General features: G+C 37.4%; 1 protein-coding gene across 1 annotated transcript in view; it reads right to left on the bottom strand.

The window, feature by feature from the left end:
• LOC128132438 (uncharacterized) overlaps nt 1–23,235 on the bottom strand; it is a 40,282-nt gene extending 17,047 nt beyond the window's left edge. Inside the window, exon 1 of the mRNA XM_052769012.1 lies at nt 22,980–23,235. Within this exon, the coding sequence (XP_052624972.1) occupies nt 22,980–23,235 (256 nt within the window). The remainder of the gene's footprint in view (nt 1–22,979) is intronic.
• Between the last annotated feature and the right edge of the window lie 383 nt (nt 23,236–23,618).

Here is a 23,618-nt window from a genome sequence, read left to right as displayed (position 1 = left end):
TGGCTCTGCTTTAGGTAAAATCCATTAACTAACTCTTTTAAGCTCCTATTCTAGATTCTTAATACATGATGTGATAAGATTACAATTGATGTTTTGTAGGATCGAAGAAAAGAAAGGAAGTTTAAGGGAAGAAGTGAGTTGAATCTAATCATGAAGAAATGGATTTCGATCGCATTGCTTGAAGATTAAATTTTGAGCTACTACTTGGAGTTAGAATAAGAGTGCTAAGAAATATGTATTAGCATATTTTTTCAATGAATTGCATTGTAAGGACAAATTTTTCCGCAATAAAAATAAATTTTGATTTTATATTATTTATCCTTGCAATGGCGTGTATAAAAAAAATTGATGTTTGAATGTTTCTATTATTAGCAATAATGGATTTGATTCTCAATTATGTTATTTGTGGAAATGTCGAGAATTTACCAAATAGGGAGAGTTTCTCATCACCCAAGTTTCAATTGGACATAAACTTGGAATCATGCAACTTGGTTGCACGATGAATGAGAAATTTCATATTTGGAAATTAGACTAATTCATTAACCAAGTGTCAAGTGAAGGACTAAGAGATCGAGTACACAAAGTTGTGTGTTGATTAAGTCCACCATAAGAGTAAAAAAAGAAATTCGTTATGATTTACTAAAAGTTTAGTGAATATGATTATACTTACAAGATTAAGTGTAATTCTGAATTGATTAAAAAGGTTTCAATCACTAGCAGAACGAATAAGAAGAATCAAGTAGGCAGAAGGATAAAAGTTTCTCTATTCTAAGAAGAAGAGAGAGTACTTTTTATTATGTTTTATGATATGTCTTAATGACTAAGAACCATATCTCAATTAATCCTCTAAGTGAGTCTTAGTGCAATTGTATGTCTAAGAAGAGGAATCAAGAATTGAAGAAATGGTTAAATCAGAAAGTCAATCATACTTCATTCCAAAACAAGTCTTAGAGTTAAGATTGTGACATTGAGTGACAAGTATTAGGAAGGTTTATAAAATTCATCAAATGTGGAAAGTTGTGATGTCTTGGATAAGACAAAGACCAACTAGGACCAATTTATGAAGTGTTTTGATAAAAACTACACTAACTCTTGAATATTTGTTTGTCAAGAAATGTTTATTGACAAGAGAATCTTATATGTCAAGGAGTCAGTGGGAGTCTTAATGGTCTTGAAAGGTTTCAAGAACAAATCAAAATAAACCTTATTGATCATCACTAGTACACGAGTTGAGGTTTACAACCTATCGTGTTGACACTATTTTGTTTCTGTGCCGTTCCAATTGAGTTAATTATGCATGTGAGTTCTATGAGTTCTCATTTGAACGCATAAAAGGCAGGCACCTTGATCAATGGAAAGTACATTGATAGGAAAGGGTGAGCCGCTTAACTACTTGGAAGACATGGTGGGCACTGGTGCTACCATAAGGCAAGAAATCAAGATTGAGAAAGTTCGGTCCATATGAGTTTGAATTTGTTGCAAACTTTAGTTTCGACAAATTCACATGGATAGGAACACATACACCATCAAAATCTAAGTGTCATGAGATTCTCTCCTTCATGAAAATGACTGTGAGGAAATGCTTTAACTAAGAAAGATTTTAAGAAGATAGTGATTGTGAAAATTGGATTCTCGAATTCGATTATGGTTACGGTATCCCTTTCCATGATTTGAATTGTGAGGTTTGGCAATTAGTCTGAATTGTTTAGACACACACATGAGCTATCTAAGGAAAAGGTGTATAAGCTTAGATAAAGGATTATCAAAGCATTAGTTATTAGAAACATGGACTTAAGAAATTCAATAGGTATTGTTTTTCTGAAAGTTAAGTTGTTTCTGAATACATGTCAAAGCTAGTGGGAGCATAAGTGTTATGTTTATAATAATCATCATAGTGGGAGCATAAATGTTATGATTGTATGATTATTAAGGCAGGTATTGCAAGTTAGCAATATTAATTATAGAAAAACAAGAGTTATACCTTGCAAAGTCGTAAGGGTTGTAAAGTTGTTTTACTATAATTAAGGGAGAGAATATTATGCTTCATTTCAAATCTAAAGGCTTAGGTTGTGGAATGTTAATAAATTTAGTCAAATATACCTAGTGCGTTCTCAAATTTCGATTATGATTATGGCATCCCTCTTCATAAATCGAATTGTGAGAATGTGACACATAAAATATTACGGCAAAAGATTGATAAAATATCAGATCTTTATGTAAGACATTATGCATCGTGTCCTATACGATTCGGGTAAAGGATCGACTGCAAATGCTATAATATTTAACCATTCTAAAATTTTCCAAATGTCTAGCGCCTTTAGAGGGAAAAAGGACAAGAATCGGTTTTGACTAAGATAATTAAACAAATATCAAAGGACAATCCAAAGTTCGTCGATGATTAGTCGCTTGTGAGTAGTTAGAAGCATGATATTGGATGGACCATATCGACATTATTATGAATAGATAGGATTCTAGTGAGAATGAGTTGTCATATGGTAAGTATGGAAAGGTTTCCATATTGGGAGTTGGATATTGAGAATCGATGTCTAGATTAGAAACTTTTATGGGAAAGGATGTTCAAAGGAATGTACTTTGAGTGAGAGACATCACATCTAAGGAATTGTCTTGTAACAATCTCCAATAGAGGATTTTGTAATTTCATTGGCAATAGTTATTGTGACTTTTGTGCTATGACATTACGAAAGGATCATTGCATAAAATGTTAGAATCTAGCATATTCTATAAGTGGCAAGAATTTGATATTCTTTCACTTGTGAAAAAGGATTAGGAGTTGTGAAATGAGTATGATTGGAAATGTGTTCATTTGATCAATTTCACAAAGTAAGAACCATAGGTAAACATTGTGTGCATGCTAAGAGCATGGGACAAGTGTTATAATAATTCAAGTAAGAAGTTGATTACCTGAAACAACAAATAATGAGTAATCGATATGGTGATAAATAATAGGTGTTTTGTTTATACTCAAAGGATTGAGGCCATATGGGATTAGTATAATTCTTGTGTTTTACATTTGCATGTTTTGACTTCCAGAATAATTGAGTTTATTAAGAATAATCGAATTATTCGAACGGGCCACAGTTGTTCATATGTTGGAAGTAGATATGAATGAAGACTGTCGTGAATTGGTGTGTGGATTGTCTAAAGAGCATTAGACATAAGCAAATGTTTGCTGCAACGTTCATGAGTGCTTATGAATATGATTTGAGCATTGGATCAAACCCACGCTCACTTGGATCACTTCATGAATTGTATCACGAGTGATTGGTGAGACGATAACATCTTATATTCTTGAAACTGAGATGTGTGAGTTGTATCTTGCAAATCGGTTGCACATTGATAATATGTAAACGCACCAGTAACTTGGTGTTATAAAACATATTGTTGTGTGTGATTCGGTGAGTGAGTGCAAGCGAGCATTGAATCAAAGTTTATCCGTTCCTTTTATCCAAAGTAGGATAAAAGCGATATCTTTGGGCCCCTCGATGATTTATTGATGACAAACGTAAATGCTCGGCCGGGCTAGGGCTAATTTGATTTGTTCAATTAATCAGTCGTCATAAATCGGAAGTCGGGAAATAGTATAGAGAGAATGATTAGAATTCATGTCTTATATCTATAAGATATCTAGAATGGAGGAATATATGACCCCTTATCTAAAGGACACGCGTATCTGATAAGATCAGAGTTGACAACGACTTTAGAAAGCTACGATTGTAGATCAGGATCTGAAGTCATATGCAAAATAGTTATTAGACTTATCCAAGTGGGAGACTGTTGGATTAGTGTCTAAGTCCATAACTATTTTGGTATGTACTTGACCCGATGGTGCATGGTCCTTTTGGGTTGCCTTCACCAAAGCAACTTGATAGGATGAATTATGGAGAGAAAGGATTAATTATGATTTATTAATATATTATGAGAATAATATATTAAAGGAGAAATCATATTGTTTAATTAATATTAGTCAAGAATTAATTGATAATTAATTTTGTGACTAAAAGAGATTAACTAAACTTAAGGGACTGGAACTGTAATTATAAGATAATTGCATTTGGGCTATGGATTACTTAATGATATATAAGTTGAACGAATTCTATGGGGAAGCCCATTAGAAATCGTCCAAGGGATGTACCAAAGGAATCCATGGGCTGCTTAGGGCTTAAGCAGTCAGATTAGGGTTTCCTAGTTTAAAACCCTAATAGCCTACATGTATAGATAGCACCCTTAAGCCCCAAAAACGTGGAAAAGAGTTCCTCTAGGGTTTTCACACGTTTTGGGCAGCCTCCTTCTCTTCTCCTCTTCATCCTCTTGCTCTTGGTGTTTGTGAACCATTAGAGGAGTGACTTAATGAATAGGGTATGTCGTCCTTACTTGGATCAGTTTGTCATTGTCTTCATAGATGACATACTTATCTACTCTCGTAGTAAGCATCTACGTCAGATCTTGGAAATGTTACGATCAGAGAAGCTCTACGCGAAGTTCTTAAAATGCAAGTTTTGGATTCGAAGAGTCGAATTCCTAGGTCACGTTGTTAGTGAAAAGGGAATTCATGTGGACCCTTCCAAAATCAAAGCCATTGAGAACTAGTCAGCACCGAAGACGCCTACATAAATTCGACAATTTCTAGGCCTCGCTGGCTACTATCATAGGTTCATTTGGAACTTCTCTCGAATTGCGAAACCTCTTACGAATTTGACCCAGAAGGGTGTGGTCTTTGACTGGGAAGAAAAGCAAGAGAAATCATTCCAAACACTGAAACGAGCCTTATGCACCGCACCAATACTATCCCTCCCTGAAGGAATAGAAGACTTTGTGGTCTATTGCGATTCATCAAATTAAGGGCTCGATTGTGTTCTGATGTAATGAGGTAAGGTCATCGCCAATGCCTCAAGGCAGCTGAAGACACACGAGGTCAACTACACCCCACATGATCTTGAGTTAGGAGAAGTTGTGTTTGCTCTGAAGATCTGGAGACACTACCTATGCGGTACGAAGAGCACTATCTTTACATACCACAAAAGCTTACAACATATATTCAACCAGAAGGAGCTCAACATGAGACAACGACGGTGGGTCGAGCTACTTAGTGATCACGAATGCAAAATTTGTTATCATCCCGGCAAGGCCAACGTAGTAGCTGATGCCCTAAGTCAGAAAGAATACTCTGGTCGTAGAGTCAAATCATTGACTATGACTATCCATTCACACTTTTCCACATAAATTAAGGAGGCTCAGCTTGACGCTTTGAAACCTGAAAATGTGGCGAGTGAATCCCTGAAAGGGATGGATAAGAACTTGGAAGTCAAGGGTGGCAGAGCCTTATATTTCATGGATCGGATCTGGACACCGAAACACGGTGGCTTCAGAGATTTGGTCATGACCGAAGCGCACAACACTCGATATTTCGTTCACCCAGGTTTGGATAAGATGTATCTGGATCTTAAAAAGTTATACTGGTGGCCTAACATGAAACCAAAGATTGCTACCTTCGTGAGTAAATGGCTTACTTGCGCCAAGGTTAAGGTCGAATACCAGAAACCATCAGGTTTACTTCAACAGATGGAGATACCTGAATGGAAGTGGGAGCGGATCACACTGGACTTCATAACTAAGTTGTCCAAGACAACGGGTGGTCTCGATACCATTTGGGTGATCGTTGACAGGTTAACCAAGTCCGCACACTTCCTGCCCATCAAAGATACTGACAAGATGGAGAAGCTCACAAGAACATACATTTGGGAGATTGTACGACTGCATGGTGGTCCCATATCCATTATCTCTGATAGAGATAGTAGATTCACTTTGAGGTTCTGGCAGTTGCTACAAACTTCCCTTGGAACGAGGCTGGACATGAGTACATGTTCAGCCTACCATCCGCAAACCGACGGACAAAGTGGGAGGACTATTCAAACCTTGGAGGATATGTTGCAAGCCTATGTGATCGACTCTGGGAAGGCATAGGATACTCATTTCCCCATTGTCGAGTTTTCCTACAACAACAGTTATCACACGAGCATAAAGGCTACTCTATTTGAAGCCCTTTATAGTCGAAAGTGAAGATCCCCTCTATGCTGGGCTGAGGTGGGTGACACACAGTTAGCTAAAGGACAAGTTCCTTAAAGCACTCTCACATGTCCTGAGATCATTCAGGAAATGACAGAGAAGATCGTTCAGATTCGTGAACGATTGAAAGCCTCTAGAGACCGATAGAAAAGCTATGCAGACAAACGAAGGAAACCGGAATTCCAGGTGGGAGACCGCATCCTTTTGAAAGTCTCATCCTGGAAGGTATTGGTACGCTTCAGAAAGCGTGGGAAGCTCAATCCAAGATACGTAGGGCCTTTCGAGATTCTCGCTAGAATCAACCATGTAGCTTACAAACTCAACCTACCTCGTTAACTCAGTAACGTACATTCTACTTTGCACGTCTTGAACTTGAAAAAGTGTCTGTCCGACGAGACTCTTGTAATCCTACTCGACAAGATCGAGATCAACGAGAGCCTCAGCTTCGTGGAAGAACCTGTAGAGATCATGGATCGATAGGTCAAGCAAACGAAGCAAAGCCGTATCCCGATAGTGAAGGTTCGCTGGGACGCCAAGCGAGGACCTGAATTCACTTGGGAGCGCGAGGATCAAATGAGACTGAAATATCCTCATCTTTTCTCTTGGTTATTTGTATTAACTTAATTGCTTAAATTCTAATTTTGGGATGAAATTCTCTCAAACAGGAGGATGATGTGACAACCCGAAATTTCTATCTTGTACAAACATTCATTTTAATCAAAGTCAGACTCGTTTCTGCTAACTTTTAGCACTGTTTAGAGTCTGTTTGAGTATTTTGAGCCTAGTGCATCAAAGGAATCAGTGTTTGGATTTGTCAGTTAAAGTTCCAAACCATCTAGCAAACCGTGAACCTCCTCAAAAGGAGTTTACGGTCAGGAAAGTTAGAGTTTACGGTCATGGTGACCGTAAACTCCCTCTATATACATAATTCATGATCATTTTGATTATTTCTTTCCTTTACAAGCCAAAAATCTTGAAACTCTCTCAAGTAACATCTGAATTTTCTCTTAGATCTTCAAGATTGTAAGTATTTCTTCCCTTGATTGGTGGATATCCTTCTATATCTAGTGATTATACATGATCTCATCCATGAAATCTCTTCATTTTGATATATCTTCAAGTGTTCTTCATTTCACAAAGAACACACACTAGTGTTTTTGGATCCTAATCACCCTTACAAGCTTCTAATAAGTAAGTACACTATCCTTAGCTTGTTATATACTTGGATCACTTGTTAAAACACCTAGAAAACATCAAGAAACTCAAGAACAAAAGGTTTTTACGGTCTAGTGCATCTTTATAGGCCGTAAACGCTAATAAAGGGTGTTCTTATAGCATTTATCCTTCCTAAGACTAAGCATGGTCCTTAGAATCCGATGCCTTTGAATGAAGCCCTTGAAAACCATCATTTGTGCAAGATTTGATGAGTTTGCGGTTGAATCTCCTTAAGACCGTGAACTCCATGACCATAAGTGATGGGTTTTGAGCATTCTAACACTTCCTAAGTGTACATGCAACCCTAATAACCTTGGATCAATGTTTGTCTAATTATCATGCAAAGTTGATTTCCAAGGTTATGTTCCTATCTAGCATACATGGGGAACAAATTTTAACTTAAATGGAAGATAGAACTACATACCTTGTTATTGAAAGTATTCCTTAAAACCTTCTGAGCCTAGCACCTCAAGTGTGATGCCTCAAATGCTTCACACAACACCAAATGCAATGAACAAACTTGAGAGAACACTCTAACACTTGCAAAATCGGCCAAGCCCTCTTCTTCTAGTTAGTGTAGCCAATTTTGGGGAGAAACACATTACTTATATAGTGTGTTGCATTAGGTAAACCCTAATGTAACATGACTCTTCATTTCTTGATCCATGGGTTAACTCCATGGAGCATCCATGGAGCATCCTATGGGTGGAACCCAACTTGACAATCCATGGAGCCTCTTAGCCCACTATATAAGATATGGAAGATTTACATAATCTACCAATATATCTAATTAGTTATCTTTTGATCACTTAATTAATTTTAAATTAATTCTTGATCAAAACTAATTAAATAATATTATTAATATATTAGAACTTATAATATATTAATAAACCATAAGTGTTATTTCTCTCATTTAGTTTATTCAATTGCATGATGCCATGCAACCCAAATGGATCATGCCGGGTCAGTTCAAGTACATACCAGAACTAGTTGTGGACTTAGACACCTTATCCAACAGTCTCCCACTTGGATAAGTCTAATAACTATACCGGTAATACTTCAAGAACCGATCAACAATCGTAGCTCGTTCAAGTTTTCTCAGAATTGAGAAAATATTGATACGCCATTTAAGATAAGTGATCACATAATCCTCTGTTCTAGATATCAGCCGGACAAATACATGGAACAATGTCTTACTTATTGTCTAGCAGTTTGTTTCCCGATTTCCGATTTGTTTGACAAAGAACTTAATTGAACACATCAATTTAGTTCTGACCGGGCCCGGTACATAGGTCAAAACAAAATCATCGAGGAGCCCAGATATCAGCTTCTAATCCAAGAAAGCACATATAAACTTCGACTCATATGTTTGTTCTACTACTCATTGAATTATACACAAAAGCACGTTTTATAACATCGAGTTACCAATGCGTTTACGTACAATCAATGCATAACCAACTCATAAGTAACAAATCATATCTCTAGGTTTAAAGACTTATGTGATATTACCATCTCACAATCACTCGAGATAAATTCCATGAAGTGATTCCAGTGAGTGTGGGTTGATTCCAGTACTCAGAACTTATGAGTACTCATGAAGTGTTGTCCTTAACCTTGACACCTACAACCAACTTCATGACAGTCTTAATTCATATCTACTTCCAACATATGACTGACTGTGGAGATTTGAATAATATGTAGAAACATAACATAATATTCTGGAAGTCAAAACATGCAAAAGAAATTATAGTAAATGATTTACAAAAGATAGTAACACTTTACTCATAAATAAACAACCAACTATTATTTATCATGAAATGTCATTTACACTTTACAAATTTCATAATTTATCTAACTACTAAAGCTTATATCATCCTTTAGCCCTATGCTCCGAGCATGCTGAAGATGCTTAGCCCTACTCAGTCCCTTCGTGAGGGGATCTGTTGGGTTCTCATCTGATGATACCCTCTTTGCAACGAGGATTCCTTCTTCTATGCGATGTCTGATAAAATGATATTTTCTGTCGATGTGTCTGGTTCTCCCGTGATCCCTTGGTTCCTTAGCTAAGGCAACATCACTTTCACTATCACAGAAAATTTCCATAGGCTCCTTTATATCCGGTACAACTCCAAGGTCTCCAATCAAGTTCTTCAGCCATATTGCCTCCTTTGCTACTTCGCTTGCTGCTATATACTCTGATTCACAAGTGGAATCAGCCACTATCTCCTGCTCGGAACTCTTGCAAGTGATTGCTCCTCCGTTTAGAGTAAAGACCCAACCCGACTGAGAGCGGAAATTATCCCTATCATTCTGGAAGCTAGCATCACTATACCCTACAACTCTCAAGTCATCACTCCCGCCGAGGGTAAGGACCCAGTACTTAGTCCTCCGTAGGTACTTGAGGATATTCTTTACCATAGTCCAGTGTGCCTTGCCACGGTTCTCCTGATACCTGCTAACCATGCTCAAGGAAAAGGCTACATCAGGTCGAGTACACGTCGTAGCATACATGATCGATCCTACAGCCAAAATATAAGGTACTTGACTCATTTCTGCTATCTCAGCCTCAGTACTTGGGCTCTGAGCTTTACTCAATCTGGCATTACTCTGGATAGTTAACTCTCCTTTCTTGGAGTTCTGCATGCTGAATCTCTTCAGTACCTTGTCCAAGTTGGTACTTTGACTAAGTCCAATTAGTCTTTTACTCTGGTTTCTCAAAATCCTTATCCCTAGAATATAGGCAGCTTCCCCTAGGTCCTTCATAGAGAAACACTTCCCAAGCTAGGACTTGACTTCCTGCAGAGTTGGGATGTCATTTCCTATGAGTAGTATGTCATCCACTTACAATACCAAAAACCTAACTATACTCCCACTAGCCTTGACATACACACAAGATTCATCTTCACTCCTAGAAAAGCGAAATTCATTGACTTTCTCATCAAAGCAAAGATTCCATCTACAAGGTGCTTTCTTTAATCCACAAATGGATTTCTCAAGCTTACACAATCTATTAGGGTACTCGTTGCTGACAAAACCTTCTGGCTAACTCATGTAAACATCTTCAGTCAACTTTCCATTAGGAAAGCGGTTTTGACATCCATTTGGCATATTTCATAGTCATGAAATGCAGCTATGGCTAACATAGCCCTAATAGACATAATCTTGGCTACTGGAGAAAAGGTCTCATCATAATCCAATCCTGGAGTTTGAGAGAAGCCCTTTGTAACCAGTCGTGCCTTATAAGTGTGTACATTACCATCCATGTCAGTCTTCTTCTTGAAGATCCATTTGCACCCTATAGTCTTATGACTTGGTACACTCTCAACCAAGTTCCAAACTTGATTGTCATACATGGATCGTATCTCGCTGTCCATTGCCTCTTTCCATTTAGCAGACTCGAGGCCTGCCATGGCTTCCGCGTAACTGTTAGGTTCATCCAGACCTACTAGTGTCTCATCACTAATAAGTGTATCACCTTCCGTAGTAATATGGAACCCATAGTAATGCTCAGGTGCATTCCTAACTCTCGTGGATCGCCTCAGAGGTACAGCCTCGTCAATTGATTCAACAACAGTTTCCTCCTTAAGTTGAGGGCTAGGGTTTGACGTTCCTCCACCACTTGACTCTTGAAGTTCTTCAAGGTCAATTTGCCTCCCACTATCTCCTGGGATTATAAATTCTCTCTCACCAAAGACTCCTCTTCTTGCTACAAAGACCACACTATCACTGGGTCTGTAGAAGAGGTAACCAAAGGATTTCTGTGGGTAGCCGATGAAAGTACAACTCTCGCTTCAGGGTTCAAGATTATCATGAGTCGCACGTCTCACGAAAGCCTCACAACCCCAAATCTTGATGTGGTCTAGTTTGGGTACTTTACCAGTCCACATCTCGTGAGGAGTTTAGGCAACTTTCTTTGTAGGGACTAGATTAAGGATATGGGCGGCAGTCTCTAAGGCATACCCCCAGAATGAGATTGGTAGCGAAGCTCGACTCATCATGGAACAAACCATATCCAACAAGGTTCGATTACGCCTCTCAGCCACACCATTTAACCGTGGTGTTCTGGGAGGTTTCAATTGTGAGACAATCTCACATTCCCTAAGATAGTCGAGGAACACTGAACTAAGATAATCACCACCTCGATCGGATCGTAGCATCTTAATGTTCCTGCCCAATTGATTCTCGACTTCCTGTTTAAATTCCTTAAACCTTTTAAAAGTCTTTGACTTATGCTTGATTAAGTAGACATATCCATATCTACTGTAATCATCAGTAAAAGTCAAATAATAACGATTAGCATCCCTTGTGGCATGTTTGAAGGACCCACACACATCCGTGTGTATAAGATCCAACAAACCTTCACCCCTCTCACAAGAACCTGTGAAGGTTGACTTTTTCATTTTTCCAAGTAAGCATGATTCGCAACTATCATCTGATTTTAGGTCAAATGACTCCAAGAATCCATCCTTTTGGAGTTGGCCTATGCGTTTCTTGCTTATATGTCCAAGACGACAATGACATAATGATGCTTTATCCCAGTTATTATCATTAACAGAATCAATACACAATACATTATTTCCTAAGTTATCAACCACATATACAGTTTCATACACGCCATCACAAGGTATTGCTTTAAAATAAATAACATTATTAAAGAAAGCATTAATCGAACCAACTTCATTATCAAATGAAAAGGTGAAACATTGTTTATACAATGCATGAAAGGAAATAATGTTTCTTGCCATTTCTAGCAAATAACAACATTTATTCAAATCTAAACTAAACCCACTACTTAGCGATAAAGTATAAACTCCAATCTTGGTGACAGGTGAAGCTTTCCTATTTCCCATGATCAAGTTTATTCTTCCTTGCTCCACATTCTCACTTCTTCTTAGTCCCTACAAATCAAAACATATATGAATACCACAACCGGTATCAAGGACCCATGATTTAGAATGGGGTGAGTTATTAGATAAGATAGTGTAAATACCTGCATGGTTGGGTTTAACTTTCCCATCCTTCACCTCTTGCTGGTACTTTGGGCAGTTCCGCTTCCAATGTGCCTTTTCATGACAATAGAAGCATTCAGCCTCTTTTGGGTCAGAAGAAGGAGTGATGAAACCTTTCTTGGTTTCACTTGAAGAAGAGCCATCAAGGGTCCTAGCCTTGGTACCCTTCAAAGAACTCTTTCTCTTCTTCCCTCGTCCTTTCCCGATTGCCAAGACAGGGGCGGAGTTGGTAGGAGTAGGAGTAGTAACAACCGCCTTACCCTTAAAACCACTTTTTGTGGTCTTTAAGAGTCCTTGAAGTTTGCTGAGAGTGACCTCTTCCTTGTTCATGTGATATGTCATGCAGAATTGATCATAACACGATGGTAAGGAGTGCAAAATGATATCTATTGCAAGCTCCTCGGGGAAGTTCACATTGAGCTTCAACAACCAGTCCACAAATCTTTGCATTTTCTGCATGTGGCCCGTGATGGGTTCACCATCCTTCATTCGGGTTGTTATCATGAAGGAGATGATTTCATACCTCTCTTGTCTTGCACTTTGATGGTATCTTTCCATCAAATTTTGGTGCATTTCAAAAGGGTAGAAGTCCTCATAGGACTTTTGGAGATCGGCTGTCATAGTAGCCATCATGATGCATGCCACCTTGGTGGCATCCCTTTCATTTACCCTAAAGTCAGTGATCTCTTAAGGAGTAGCAATTGTCTCATCAATCTCCTTAAGCTCCTTATCGAGAACATATTCTTTGTCCTCGTAGCGGGTAATCATTCGGATGTTTCTGATCCATTCATTAAAGTTGGACCCATCAAAAGTGACTTTTCCACACAAGTTCATTAGAGAAAAGGAGCCATTAGGATTAGAGCCAGAAGCAGTAGTGTTTGCAGACATCTGAAAAGAAGAAAAAAAGTTTAGTTTAGAAATTGAGATAGTCCTTAATAAAACACCCAAATGTAGTATTAAGGCTAGGACCCAATCACAATATATTATACTTAGAAGAGGTATGCCGTAATCTAAGTAATAACATATTTGAAAGGTAGGTGAATGACGATTCACCAATTTTCACCATGAAAAACGAAATATTGATATTAGGTTTTTAATTGGTTCTTAGAAATTCCTAGATTCTTTGAGATTCATTGAACTTTTCAATGGCATGTTTCAATCTCGAGTGTGCCCTCCAAGTTTTGTGACTGGGATGTCGAGGATCACAAAACGAGGTGTGAAGTAACCATGCAAATCACTTGGTACCCTTAAAGTATTACCCCCTCAATCGATGTGTCGGTTAACCACACACGCTCCATCGATACTATGATAAACATTAAGTCACCCTTTACCTACCTTGTTAAGTTCAAGTTAGTGTGCCGGTTAACCACACACGCTCCAATAACGACTTAAACAAAGTGTAAAGTGTAATTTCATGGATTAGCACCTTATTCATATTTTTCCTAAAGTAACTAAGATTGGGAATTTAATAAAAGCATTTAGTTACTTTAATATATTCATCATACTTTTAATGAGAATTTATCAGTCCTTGTCCTACCCATTTGGCTAACGACCCTCCACCGATCAAGGAAGCGGTGGGTGAGAGTGGACACCCATTACGTTGCCATTTTATAGGCAACAACCTTATACCCCCTTATAGACCGGCTTCGTGAATGAGGCGTACTAGCGGTAAGACGACTTGATCTTATATATATATATATATATATATATATATATATATATATAATATTATAAAGTATAAGGGTTGAATTTTAACTTTTAAATTTCTAAGGGTTGGAACTAAAGTTTTAATCAAGACTTTACTTGTTCCAAAACTTGAGGGCAAGTTTTGTAAACTTTCAAAACTTTTCATTTCTTGTAACTTATGAGTTAATAGAGTATTAAAAATGAAGACTCTTCATTTTTTATAACTCATGTGTTCTTTTAATGGTTTTTAACAAAGTGACTTTTGGTTTTCCATAACTTGAGGACAAGTTATGGACTCCATTAAAACACATAATGATCATGAATTAATCTACCACATAAGTTACAAACAATTCTTATGATCATCTAAACAACATAAGAACAAGAACATGAATATGAACACTTTCAAGAATCAAAAATCACACTTAAAACTTGTAATTTTGATAATTGTCATTGTAAATGGATTAGCATAAACATTACACCATCTAAAACATGTTTTCAAGTACTAAACAATTTAGAGTAATGTTTCTAGTCCATTTCCAGCAACAAAAGTCAAAATTTTGAAAACTGCAGCCTCTACTCGTCGAGTGCAAGAACATACTCGATGAGTAGCTTGCATTTGTTCATGGACTCGTCGAGTCCCCCCATGGACTCGGCGAGTTCATACGAGCAGAAAATAGAAAAACGATTTTTTTCAACAGTTTGCACAAAAAATCAACAAACAAGCCTAGGCTTTGATACCACTGATGGGTTTTGAGCATTCTAACACTTTCTAAGTGTACATGCAACCCTAACAACTTTGGATCTATGTTTCTCTAATTATCATGCAAAGTTGATTTCCAAGGTTATGTTCCTATCTAGCATACATGGGGAACAATTTTTAACTTAAATGGAAGATAGAACTACATACCTTGTTGTTGAAAGTGTTCCTTAAAACCTTGTGAGCCTAGCACCTCAAGTGTAATGCCTTAAATGCTTCACACAACACCAAATGCAATGAACAAACTTGAGAGAACACTCTAACACTTGCAAAATCGGTCAAGCCCTCTTCTTCTAGTTAGTGTAGCCAATTTTGGGGAGAAACACATTGCTTATATAGTGTGTTGCATTAGGTAAACCCTAATGTAACATGACTCTTCATTTCTTGATCCATGGGTTAACTCCATGGAGCATCCTATGGGTGGAACCCAACTTGACAATCCATGGAGCCTCTTACCCACTATATAAGATATGGAAGATTTACATAATCTACCCATATATCTAATTAGTTATCTTTTGATCACTTAATTAATTCTAAATTAATTCTTGATCAAAACTAATTAAATAATATTATTAATATATTAGAACTTATAATATATTAATAAACCATAAGTGTTATTTCTCTCATTTAGTTTATTCAATTGCATGATGCCATGCAACCCAAATGGACCATGCCGGGTCGGGTAAAGTACATACCAGAACTAGTTATGGACTTAGACACCTTATCCAATAGTAAGGTCATTACACTGTGAACACTTGGACCGTAAACTCCAAGGACCGTGAACACTTGGACCGTAAACTCACTTGGTCATGCCATTTGGACCGTAAACTCTTTAGGGTGGCCATACACCCTAGTTATGCAATCATATGTGATTGTATCCCTTCAATCTAAGAGTTTCCTAGTCTATTAGGGTGTTATCCCTTATAATTAGTTGTTTATACACTAATCAAATACACATACATGTCATTATATGTTTATTAGGATCTTTGTGTGCTCAATGTTTCACCTGACACTTTACATCCTATTTCCAAACATACTTCCGTATCACTCACTACAGGTGAGTTCATACCCCTTAATCTACCTTTAAATGATTTTATTGGGGGGGGGGGGGAATACAAGTTGAAACATTATAGTTATTATATCAATCACATGTGATTAATAACTATTAATAACTATCAAACGAATGGATTTGCTATACTTTTAGCTGTTTTATCAAACAAACTACTTCAAAATATTTATCAAACTCTTTTTCGTACTGAAATCCTTATCAAACTTGTTCTTATATGCCAGACTGCTTTTAAATCATTCTATAAATTGACTTCAAGTCATCATTATTTATTATTAAACTCTTCAAAGGTTTTACAAAACTTCTTTAAACTTATATATTGTCATATGCATGTATATATATGTATAGTTATATAAGTAATGTTTAAAGGACTTAGGACTGATAAATCAATTTATTTCCTTTTCCTCGTTTGGATGTGGCCTTAGGGTATCAGTTATTTTTCCGAATGTCGTCTAAATATTAGTTATATATTATGTATACATATGTAGATATAAAAGTACTATCAATCAGTTCAGTACCTTCGGGTAGCAAAGGCATACCTTCATTTCTTCAAACTACAAAAATTACTAGTAAACTATAATAGGTATAGTTTAGGAAGACACTACTCATTATTTCTAGTACAACAAAACATACAAGAATCAGTTCAGTTATGAGTCAATACAAACATACTATTATGGGAAACTAAGAGAACATACTATTATGAGAAACTAAGAGAACATACTATGATGAGAAACAAAGAGAACACACTACATACTAGACAGAGAGAACATGTATTACACTAGTACATACAATGCATATACAAGTATACTATAACATAAATGTGAACCATTGTTTCGGGGCATGGCATCACCTACCATGGCTCGTTTTGTATCAAGACTCTCCTGGAGGGAGAGCGTGAATTTGTGTATAGATCTATACTGGATTGACTATCCTACACCTTGCTATTCGCTACAGTGGGACTAGCAAGTCTACGGGTGCCAAATGTCATTTCTTCCGACGTCTTTCATCGTCGTGTTAATAGTTGATAGTATGGTGAAATCATATCACATTATACCTTAAATAACAATTAGTTTAAGGTAGTTGGTACAACAGTAGTTACTATAATACAACACTACAATACTTTATCATTTCCCCATTGCATTCACTTTGTGATCTTCTCACATAAAAGGTAATGTAAAACTATATTTTTGGTTAATGATAGTCACACTTGGGAAAATACACACTCTTACAACTTACAAGAAACAAACATACAGAACATTTGATGCCTTGGTAAAAGACTCCGTTTAGTAGAAAATATAGGATTTTCTAGGAGTTACAAACATTTACTACAAACATTTACATTGAACATTGACAAACGTTTTCATCAAACTTATACAAACATTGACACTAAATGCTTATGAACTCACCAGCTTTAAAGTTGATCAACTCTTTCAAAATAACTTGTATTCTCAGGTCATCAGTAGACAGGTACCGATGCCAGGTTTTGAGAAGATGGAGCTCGTTCAAGACTTGTCTCTTTTCACGGCCATAAAAGACCTATTTTGTTTATGCTTTATAAACATCCGAGTATATTTTTAAAGAAATATATTGCGGAATTTGTTCCTAGAAAAACATGATAAATATATTAGCCAATCATTTATGAAGAAATGTATTTTTATTCATTTTAAAACCTTGGGATGTCATCGTCAATACTGAAACATAAGCATAAACAGACCTTACATTTATTTACACTAGTGATCTACATCTTCTTTAATTCTCATAGTGTAAAGTAGCTTCGTATCGACACCTGTGATACAAATAAGCTTGAGTGGGTCAGGTTGGGAAACCTGGTGAGTACATAGGGTTTTTAACCCACAATAAAATAATTATTATGTTTAATCATCAAACAATTAACTCAATTACCCATCCCCATTATCTTCTTTATTCCTAAGTACCTTTCCCAAGGATTTATCCTAAGGTTCATCTCCTACATCGTATTTACCTCTCATCTCCTTACATCGCATTTCCTTATATGTTTGTTCCTTCGGAATTTTCCTAAGGATCATCGCCTACATCGCATAGACAATATTGATTCAGGGATTACTCCCTCAATACATGCCCAACAAGGGTTATGGTATCATCACATGAATACGTAGTTACAACATCGCATGAAATCGTAATTCATAGTAAGGGGTTAGAGTATCATCGCATGAATACGTAGTTACAACATTGCCTGAACTCGTAATTCATAGTAAGGGGTTAGAGTATCATCGCATGAATACGTAGTTACAACATCGCCTGAACTCATATTCATCACCTACAGGTTATGAGCCTGCTAGTGTTTCCACATGACTGTTTAGAATAGTCAGTGGTTTCCATCTATACTCTGGTAGATGACTACATCGCCGGTCAAGGTTATGGTATCTCCTCTCATCTCACATCACTTATTTATCATCACCTATCTATCATCAGCTAATTATCATCACCTAATTATCATCACCTATCTCTCATCGCCTATTTATCATCACCTAATTATCATCACACATCATCTAATTCATCTACCCATGTTTTACCCAACATATTTGTACATATAAAATACATATATAGTTTAAATCAATTAAAACATGTATAAAATGGTTCATCCATCGTAGCTAGCAAGTATACACATAATATGCACACATAGCGCGTAATTTATATAAAATACTTCATATCTATGTGTAAGATGAAAATAATATGCACTCACCTTAATAGCGTGAGTTGACAGAATCTAACTAGAAACGGTCGGCGGTTCGTGATCACCGGGCTCGGGATGCGGAAACGGCCTTCGGAAACGAGAGAGAGATAGAGAAAAGAAATGGTGTAAGGAATGAAAGGGCTGAAATATCTATTTATAGGCTGTTATGGGCCATTTCACGTCGTGTAATTAATGTTCACATCATGAATCTAGTGTTGAATCACTTCGTAGGCTTGCCATCTGCGTTCTAGCTTCGAAAGGTGTCCGGATGACATTTCACGTCGTGAAATTGATGTCCACGTCGTGGAATCTTAACATATCACTCCCGTAGGCTTAGCACATGTTTTCTAGCCTCAATTAGTGTCCCTGACACATTTCACATCGTGAAATTTATGTTCACGTCGTGACTTAAGGCGACTAGGGTTTCTGCCACGTGTCATGCTCTCAGACAGCTGAATCTTCGGAAGGCCATAACTTTTGCATACGGGCTCCGTTTTCGACGTTATTTATATCCACGCGTGGGTGGAGAAGTATTCTACAACTTTCTTGTAGGTCACTAAGGCTAAAAAGTACTTTATCATAAACTCACTTTTTATGATTCTCGATGTCGTGCCGGTTTTGTCACGAAACTTCGACAGGTCATAACTTATTCGTTATAACTCGGATTTTGACGTTCTTTATATGTACAGAAACCATGTGAAACCTAGTTAAGATTATTTATTCTAAATAATCCTCTATCAAAAAGTCATTTTTGACGCTTATTGTCTCTAAATTGACTAGCCCGAATCTGCGGGCGTTACAATTATCTCCCCCTTAGGATGATTACGTCCCAGAATCATCTACAAAACAAGACTTGTATAATGACTCCATTCATTATCTTCTCATTCTAGTTAATTGTGACAACTGGCACTTTTGCATTGAGAAATCGATCCATATATCTATAATTCACTTGAATTTAGCATCTTTTAATAGTATATGGAGCCCGCACTAGTGTTTTAGGCTTAATATATCATAGATATGGACCTTAGGAAGGATTAGGAAGGGTGTTTCATCACAAAATCCACACACACACACACAGAGGTGTGTGCGGCCGCACACTAGTGTTTGCGGCCAAGCCAGCTGCACACCTGGCCGCAAACCCCTCCAGCCTGACACTCAACCCTATATAAAGTGGAGGACCCCCTTCCATTCACTTTTGGCTGCATCCTTTCTCTCTCTATACTTTCTCTCTCTAGAAAACCACCCAAGAACACGTACAAGGCTCCCAAAACGTGAAGAACACCATCATTTAGCTTGTCATATAGGTAAAACACTTGAATCCAAGCCTCAAACTCATAATGTTCTTCATGATCTTCATCCTATGAAGGAGTGCGGCCGCACACCTTCATCAGGTGGCCGCACACACTCATAATGCCCTCCAAAGTGAGAGTAAGGCCACAAAATCGTCACATGGGTTTCAAGCAAGGAGTGTACGACCGCACACCCCTGTGTATGGTCGCACACACACCCTGTACGGCCGCACACTCTAGTGTGCAACCTCACTCACAAGTCTGGCCGCATACCCAGCCGCAAACTCACCTTTATGGCCATACACACACCCTAATACTCATATTTGGCCTTAAACTTGCATAGACCATTTGGGTATAGAACATGGGACACTTAGTCTTAGTGATCCCAAGCCCTTAGGAGAGATTTCCCATCATGTTTAGTCATGAAACACCTTAGCTCTAACTTATATGTGTGTCACCATATAATTAATCGGGGCTACGTACGTTCAGTGCATCCGTTGACACTCGACACTCATACGAATCGCATACTCGAACCCTACAATAAACTGTGAGTTCATACCCCTTAATAAACCTTTTTAAATGTTTTTACATGTTTTAGGGGGGGGGGAGATACAAGTAAAATTCTACAAGTTTTTATTATCAAATCATAAGTGATTTACCAATTATCATCAAAAATGGATTTTCTACACTTTTAACTGCTTACCAATAAAATTGTTTTAGTTGACGAGCAAATACATTTTTAAGATTTAAACTATTGTTAAACTATTTTCAAAACTATGTTTAAACTACTTTTCTTTTCTTTTAAAATATATCTACATTAATATATTTATATAAGTAAGACTTGAAGGACTTAGGACCGATAGCTCGCCTTATTTCCTGTTCTTGTTTGATGTGGTCTTAGCGTATTTGTTGTCCGTCCGACTCTGGTTGATTTCTTAGTTATATATCATATATATTTGTGATAGATATGAAAGTCTTCATCTTACCCGCTATCTTTGCTATTCAAAGACATGAAATCTTACACTCTAGTTAACTATAATAGGTATAGTTAAGACTATTGCTCGTTACCTCTACTACTACTAAACTCACTATAACTGCTATTATTACAAGTTAATACACGTATAAGAGAACACTCCATGAACAATACAAAAAGACTACTATACTATAATACAAGAGAATACACTAATTCAGAGTATAACACACTATCCCTCTATGAGACACTTTACCGCGCTTACACCATGTGACCACGACTTTCCGGAAGGAAGGCAACACTACACGTATAGATCTATATGGGGCAGACACTATTACATCCCGACTGTTAACTACAGTCCGAGCCGACTAGGCCCAGGGGTGGCACTACATCACTACACTACGCATGACCAGGAAGGTCGTTGGGGTCTCTATTATCATCCAGCCTGGTTACATGAGGTTTACACCTTTATTTAAATTAATACACTAAGACTAAAGTCTAAGCTAACATCCCGAAGTAAGTAAGTATCTATTACTAATGGAAGTTTGCACCACTACTATTGCCAATAGGCATAACTTATCTTCATCTATGTTAATCACATGGGATTTATTACCATACTTTTACAACTGAAGGTTTTCAATGATAATACCTACACACAACTCAAAGGATATAACTTACATTGTACTTTTCTGGAAAATATAGGATTTTCTAGGGATTTCTACTACTTATAAACATAAATTTCAGATTTTATACTATAAGGTTGTAAACACTTTTTATACAACAACAACACTAAATTCTTATGAACCCACCAGCTTTATGCTGATACTCGTTTTCAAAATAACTTGTATCCTCAGGTCAAAGATAGACAGGTACAGGTGCAGCTTTTGGAGAAGATGGAGCACATACATGACCCATCTTTTATTTTGTTATACTGTTGGTGTCTATAAACTTTACAGAACACGTTTGTAATTAAATTACTATATATATGCAGTGGTTGTTGTCACTTGTTTTTACTATTATGCAATTGTTATGATACTGCACAAGACGTCCTCCACCCCAGAACGTATTCCACCATTTTTGGATTTGGGGTGTGACATTAATAACCGTAACTTCTATGTTCCTTTGAATGAGTATCTAACTCTTCAACTTCTTGACTGCAGGTGGCGCTCAATCTTGCACCCTCTCTCCATCTCGCGTTGGACTTTCAATCGTAACCTTCAAATTACAAAATCAATCCTTATTGAAGATTCCTTATTCTTCTTAAAATACTTACAATAAGTTCTTTCCTTCATTTATCATAACAAACCGATGGGTCACGTTCTAACGACCTCTCATCGTATGATGCAACTCTTAGACTCAAGTCTTTTAGAGTCAAATTCCAAAATGGAATATACCTTCTTTCATGTTCTAATGTGATATAATCACATTTTAGCATGTAGCATTTCTAGCTACAAACTTCTTACATTAACAGTGATCGCGATACGTCTATTGATCGCTTCGATTATCTTTCACTTCAATCTTCTGGCTTAAGTCGGATGTTACATCTATCCTGGTTCCCTGAACCACGTAACATACTCGTCTTAGTCGTACTCGGCTGATATAACCACTAGGGTTGGAAAAACAATCATCTTCTTAGTCATTACCAAAGCGATGGTAACGACATACTTGAACAAAACGGAATCAATTACTAGCTTCTTGGTAACCTTGTGACTTTCCCTGATCCAAGTGCGAGTCTTGTGCTTCCGGTAGTATAGGCCTCTACTACCATTCACACCTACTCATACTTGTCCCAAGTATTATCTCGCAGTTTTCCCAAGTTACCATACAAGAATTTCACATAATCATTTCACACATTAGATAATATAACAAAGCTTTATATTATTTCTTGAAATGATTACATAGACGTTCAAGTTCAACCTATACTATGCCTCTATCAGGCTACACTACATGACGTTATGGCTACGTCCTATCTTGATCTTCATATATCAAGTCTTCACTCCTGATTCCTTGCGTTGTTATCTGCTTCGTCAAGGATCATTTGGAATGCTCTTGCCTTTGGCTTTGGCGGCACATTTTGCCTTGCAACTTCGTTCTTTTTTGGGCAATTCTTCAAAATATGCCCACCATCTCCACATTTGTAACACTTCCTATTGTTGAATGTACAATCTCTGGAATAGAGACTGGTCTTACCAAACTTATAGCAGGTCACGTCTCCATCGCATCTTCTGAAGTGCTTCTTCTTGCACTTTTCGCACCACTTGGCTCCATACTTTTGGTTATCCAGGTTGGGCTTTGAGAATTTCCCTATCTTATCAAATCTCGAGGATCCTTCAAGCTTCCTCTTTTCGCCAACTTCGGCTCTCTCTAAACCCTTTTCCCTTATCTGGGTCTCAACATTCCTTGCTGCCCAGATGGCAGATTTCAAAGTGGTCGCTTGCTTGTCCATCGGACCAAAGTCTGCTGACAATCCATTAGCCAACTTGTTGACCTTGGAGAGTTCAGTTGGAACCAAATAAGGAACAAGCTTCATTTTCTCTGTGAAACTCGCAGCATACTCAGTGACACTCATCATTCCCTTCTTCAAGTTCTGGAACTCATTGTTGATCTCCAGAAGATCCTGCTCAGAGCAGTACTTCATTTTTAGTTGCACCAAAAAGTCTTCCCAAGACATTTTGCTAGCTTCTCCTTTGGGCATTGTATCAGCTAGTAGCTTCCACCAGCTCAGTACTCCAGATTTTAACAGAGGAATTGCAAGAGCGGTCTTCTTTCGGTTGCCACACTCGCAACTCTCAAACATTGTCTCCATTTCAGAGATCCGGTTCATAACTT

The sequence above is a fragment of the Lactuca sativa genome, chromosome 2, assembly GCF_002870075.4.
Source record: "Lactuca sativa cultivar Salinas chromosome 2, Lsat_Salinas_v11, whole genome shotgun sequence".
NCBI lineage: Eukaryota > Viridiplantae > Streptophyta > Magnoliopsida > Asterales > Asteraceae > Lactuca > Lactuca sativa.
This window is presented reverse-complemented; position numbering and strand designations above follow the sequence as displayed.